We start from the raw sequence: 6,000 nt of genomic DNA on the forward strand, positions 1-6,000 counted from the left end.
TTATGGGAGAATACATCCTAAATGTATTGGAAATAAACACTCACACAACAAAGTGCAGAGGTTGAAGTCAGAGTGTTCTGTTGAGCCTTTGGTTCCAATCTTTGTTGAAATGCCCACATGTTGAGTGTTGTTTTGCATTTTCCTCAAGTTGTTGCTTGTAATGTTAGTTATTATAGAACGTGGGAGTCCAGCTCCAGCTCCAGTCCTCGAGGGTCGGTGTCCTGCCAGCTTTAGATGTGTCTCTGCATCAACACGGCTGATTCACATGGGCCACCTACCTGCTTCGCATGTTTCTGTTCTGCAGAGGCCTGCTAATGATCCGTCATCTGATTCAATTGTGTTGAACCAGGGAAAAAACAAAAACATGCAGGATACCGGCCCTTGAGGACTTAAGTTATCCAAACATTTAAGACATGTTGTTTCGAAAGCGCTTCATCCATTTTACATTCTGATAAAACAAACAAAAAAAAACGCTAAAAAAATAAAATAGTAATTGTTTTGTCTTGTTTTAGCTAACATACCTGCTTGTCCAGCTTCTGTCTTAGTATAATGCTTGTAAGACATATGGAATGAGAAAAAGGACTTGTGCACAAAACAGGCCTCTGTAGCTGAGCGAAAACTGGTCACACAAGGCATCAGATTTTGAGTCTAAAACCTGATGCCTACAAAAAAGAACCAACAAGCAAAGTATCTCACCATTTGTAGAGGCCTCTTTCGCAGGTCCCTTTCGGTGACCAGTCTGTCCTGGTCAGTGACGTAGAGACCGCGCTGAGCCAGCGCCTGGATGACGGCATCGTGGCCCAGCAGCGGCTTGGCAGCATCGCTCTTCAGGATGAGGCTGCCGGCCCTGCAGTACAGGTCAGCAGACAGCAGCAGACTGGTCACAGGGGGCTTCAGGTGCTCCTGCTCATACTGGTCAGTGTAGAAGGGATCCTGTAGTTCTGCAGGGATGCTGTCTGTTCAATAGTGGGATAGAAAACGGATGGATTTATAACTAAAAGGTTTCATAAATCGCTCAGCAGGTTTAGCACGGCACTTATGGGATAACCACAGAGCTATGACTTCTCCATGATTGGTTGTTAGAATGTTAACATGATCCTTTTCGAAATCCAGTTTTAAGTGAAATCAAAATCTGAAGCAAAAATGGAACAAACATCAGACAAGAAAAATCTATTCACTTTTAGTCTTCCATCCATCCATCCATTTTCTGAACACCCTTGTCCCTCAGTGGGGTCGGGAGGGGTGCTGGTGCCTATCTCCAGCTAACGTTCCGGGCGAGAGGCGGGGTACACCCTGGACAGGTCGCCAGTCTGTCGCAGACTTTTAGTCTTAGTTTCACAAATTAAAGAAGACACGCAAAAGCAAAACTCAGGAAAGAAAGATAAATAAATAAAACATAATGCACAAATTCTGACTAATTTAAAACATTAGTCATTGAATCTATCTCCTCCTTTCTGATACTACTTCTTTGCTCTGCATGTTTGTATTATCTCTTGACATGGATGCGTACGGATAGACCTTAGTGTTGCTATAGAAACTGCAGGAGGAGCGGAATCCGATCGATTCAACTCGTCTTTATCTGTGATGCTTTCAGTTCTCTGGGAAAACCCTCCACACTGCCTGCGTCTTCAAAGGGACTGGCTGCATGTGAGTGTTAGGCTGCATGTTCATCACCTCAGAGAAGTCAATGACAAAGTATTTGCCAAAATTAACTAGGATTTCACTAATTGTGCAAAAAAATATAAATTTTATTCAACCCACCCCGACTGACTTCCCTTCATCAAATTTGCCTTTTGGACTGAAGCATTTGATTGCTGTAATAATAAACTCAAGTTATCACTGAGAAAGTAGCACTAGCTAAACAGAAATACATGCATGCATTTAGCATTTAACACTGATGTTATGTTCTCTACTACATAGCTCCGACAAACACAGACAAAAATCTGTCAGTCACCTGCCTGACGGTCAAATACAAGGACATTTAGAGATTAACTCTGTGTGATTATGAATCAGGGATGCAGACACCAGAGCTTATTCAGATACTGCTTTTATCCCCCTTAAAAATATGACCACAATCTGTTAAAAAAAAGAAAAGAAAAAAAGAAATGTAACTTCAGATTCTAATCTTTAATTCTTCATTGTTCCTGTTTGATATTTACATTTGATATTTACATTTGTTCCTGAAGGAACTTTCCTATGGTTGTTATTCATCTCTGTATTTTAAGTACCTTTATATTTTAGTATTTACATACATATATATCTTTATATATATAAAACACTGTTTCCAGCTTTCAACATGTTTTTGTGTCAGGTTACAGACTTTTCCAGCTTGCAGACCATATAAATTTATGGAGATATTTCTTCAGTGATTAGTCAAAACAAGGAAGGAAAGGAAGAAAAAAAAGAAGGAAGAAAGGAAGGAATGACAAATAAATCTATCCTTAGAAAGATTAATGGATAAAATGGAATAAAGCAGAAGATATGAATATTTTTCTAAGCAGTTTTATTTAATCATATTCAATAAATCTTCATAGAAGCCCTGTCACTTACCACTGGAAATAAGGTATTCATGCCACATTAGATCTGTGTGTCTGCATAATTCTAATAAATAACATCAGATGAATTGGTGCATTAAAAATGAGATCACTGTATGATGTGTTGCAGCTTTCTGTGAGACGATCCACTGTGTGGTTTGTATCTTGTGCACACTTGCATATTCCTGATGTGCTCCTGCATTACTGCAATGAGTTAGACTAGATGAATGTGAACATTCGGTACAGCGTAGGCAGGGATCTGGATATGAGCCCGCTCACTGTCTTTTATTTCCCTGCCTCCCTCCCGCTCCCTGAGGAAGGCTATATTTTTGGAATCAACCCATTTCATTCAGTCCTGATTGAAAATACACAGAAGGTCTGCAAGGGATGTCATGTTTGCCGGCTTGTTGCAAAACAGCAGCGGGAGAGGATGAGCCCTAACACACCAAGCTTCGCTGAATGCACCAGAGCAGAGGGGCTAAACATTAAAATAGTGCTCAATACAAGGTTTCTTCTCACTTTTATGTCAAAATGTCATGTAGACAACAGAGAGAACAATAAATGAATGGCTGAATGGATAGAACTTTTAGACAATGGGACAGGGAGTAAAGTGTACAAACAAAAGTTTTTTTTTTTACTGGCTTTTTGTTTTTTCATTTTATCCAGGCCTGAAAATATATATATATTATACTGGATCAAATTATGCTTTTAGTTGTTAACCGTTAGATCCATTTAAAGCATAGTGTTAAACGCAGACACTGACTCACCATTTACTTTCATCAGAGATAAGTTTGCAAACCATCATTATGGAACAAACCGGAATGCTTAAACTTCCATCACTCAAAACCAAGCTCCCTCATTAAAAAGAAAACACTTCTGGACAATATGAAGTTCTCTGCAATCCCACTGTCAAGCAGACTTTGTCTGTTATCTGGAGCTGTAGAATATATTGTATTGCAATCATCATTCCAATAACAACAAGTCCAACATTGAGATTGTAACAAACTGCTTGACATCAGGATTGGGTGGACTTTTTTTTTTTTTACAGCATGTGTTATGCACTCAGCCTCTGCATGACAACATTACATTCGCCCAACTAGATGGACTTTTTCCCTGATATTTATTCCCACACTGGATCAAGATCTTGGTGACCCAGATAGTAGAGCTCCAGGTGATTGTTGGGAACATCCTGATCATGGTATAAAAGATGAGCGATGGCTTAACTGAAATTTACCATCACAATGTGGAACAATAATGACATAAATCAGCTCCACAATGTTCCATGCAGATACCGCTGGAAAATTATGTTTTATTCAAAATGTGATGTTTGTCTTTAGATTGTTTTTAACTTGGATCCAGAACGCTAAGAGTTGCTTATTTTAAGACAGTGCAACACCTATAAAACAAATGGTTTTTTTAATGTTCATTTCAGAATGTAAGATGGCCACAGGTGACAAAACTGTAGAATACTGCTTATGAAAGAGGGTTAATGAAAACATAACTGTAAATAAAAGGGAAGAAGCTACTTTTTAAAAGGAATTTTCGGGGGTTCTAACAATAGGCCTATTGATACTGCCAGATATCTTCGTGTGCAGTGTTCATGAAATGATTGAATAATAAAACTGACAAACAAAGAATTGAATAAACTATGTGAAATATGAAATTAAATTTCTTATTTAAAATGATAATTAAGAGAAAATAAAGAAAATGGACAATACTGCCCTACCTGTTCCATAAGCCTTGGACACCAGCCATCTGAGGCTGCAACAGATTTTGGCTCGGGAAAAGTCATAATGCTCGAAGGACTTTATGGCTGGAGCGACGAAGCTCTTCTTCGCATCCCTGACGTCCTGAACTTCACCCATATTTCCTCCGCTGATGCTGTATGCAGTCAACCCTAAGGGAGCATCCCACCACCGGAATGTATGGAGAGAAAAAAAAACAATAGGCGGCTGTAACCTGGAGAGGTGAAATGACTCCTCACTGCTTATTGGCAGCCTCTTTCAGTCATAAAACGCACAGATGGTCGTGCTTTTGTCCTTCTCGCTCTTGCTGACAGAACGGGTTGCTAGTGCTGGGGTTTCCCATCCATTCTCTCGGTGGGACCAGCTGAAATGGACTCCGTCGGACAGGTTTTCGAGGTTTTCGGGAGGGGGAAAAAGCTGTTCTTTGACTCAAGAGAGAACAGCAACGTTTCCGTTATTTTGGTGGTGAAGCAGACAGCTTCTTTCTTACATATCTACAAAACATTGTAATTATAACCTGGCTATTCTGTCTTTTCGTTTTCATTCAGCCTATCCTCTGCCGTTGTCCTGTCGCACCGCTCGGAGGTTCTCCAGTCCCGCACCTTTGTTGGGTAGTTCGCATGCGCACGTGGTGCCTTCTATTTCAGTCGGATAACACAACTTCTTAGAGTTCCTCGCAGCTTTACGAGCTATTGCGTCAATTTGCGGACATGGTTTCAGCAGATTATTAATAATTAATTATTTAATTATTAATTAATATTATTATTACAACTTTCTTCTGAAGGTTAACAGTCATGGTTTGAATAACTTAGTTTTCTTCTCTATTTTTACATCCTGAACGCACCTTAGCAGCATATACTGAACGCGTTCATTAAATCGGACATTTTAAGATTATTTGTAACAGTTAACATGTTAGTTTTGGATTATGCATGCTATATTCATATATAAAATGTCTAGATACTTTATCCCACTATTATGATACAGAACAGTGAACGTCCCATAACAATCTTTTCAAGTGTTTTTACTTTCTTCATAACTGTCTCAACCATTTTTAGCTTTTCTTAGTTTTAGATGCCTTTTTTCTGTTATATGTTTAAATAATTAAATTTGTAACATTTAAAAATATTACAAAAACAGCACAGCACAGTTTTTTACACATTATTCACATCAAATATGTCTGAAGGTTGTCCACATCCTTCCTCATATTTATTTTTTTTGATATGCAAGCTATCATAAAAAAACAAAACAAAATGTTGACAAAGATCCTCTGTTCCTCTTTAAAGTGAAGAACAGTTACAGTTAAAACAAGATATCTGCTAATAAAAAGACACATATGCTACTCATTTTTTCCTCACTGTCAGAAGTTAAATCAGACCAGTTCTTCACTTGCTTTAGGTTAAAAATAGTTCCTATATGTTAAATCCCAGAAAAGTTAGCAAAAATATTTTTTATGAGATTTATTATTATTTATTTATGTATTTTTTTACTTTCTTTGAATTCAGAACTTTACATACATTTGGTCAGTATCAGGAATAAACTGAGAAGCTTGGTCTAATTTAACTTCAGACAGTGAGAAAAAAGTGTGCATGTTCTTTTTATTTGATGGATGTAAACTTCTGTTTCAACCGTATACTGTATGTTGTGTAATGAATGCTTTATTGCTTTTTTTATTTTAATATATAATTTTTTTTTTTTATATATATATATATATATATATATAT

General features: G+C 37.8%; 1 protein-coding gene across 6 annotated transcripts in view; it reads right to left on the reverse strand.

Annotated features, from left to right (window-relative positions):
• The window catches only part of camsap2a (calmodulin regulated spectrin-associated protein family, member 2a), a 40,284-nt gene extending 35,362 nt beyond the window's left edge, over window positions 1–4,922 (reverse strand). For 2 of the 6 annotated variants that reach the window (XM_015034221.1, XM_015034219.1), the window contains exons 1-2: window positions 4,261–4,922; window positions 697–956 (exon numbers count right to left, since the gene is read on the reverse strand). In XM_015034221.1, the coding sequence (XP_014889707.1) occupies window positions 697–956; window positions 4,261–4,399 (399 nt within the window). In that variant the 5' untranslated portion in view covers window positions 4,400–4,922. Of the gene's footprint in view, window positions 1–696; window positions 962–4,260 lie in introns of all 6 variants that reach the window. The other 4 variants (XM_015034220.1, XM_015034222.1, XM_015034223.1 and 1 more) reach the window with 4 other exon arrangements.
• Window positions 4,923–6,000: the final 1,078 nt, after the last annotated feature.

The sequence above is a fragment of the Poecilia latipinna genome, unplaced genomic scaffold (genome assembly GCF_001443285.1).
Source record: "Poecilia latipinna isolate Pla-1442-1.1 unplaced genomic scaffold, P_latipinna-1.0 Scaffold291, whole genome shotgun sequence".
Taxonomy (NCBI): Eukaryota; Metazoa; Chordata; class Actinopteri; order Cyprinodontiformes; family Poeciliidae; genus Poecilia; species Poecilia latipinna.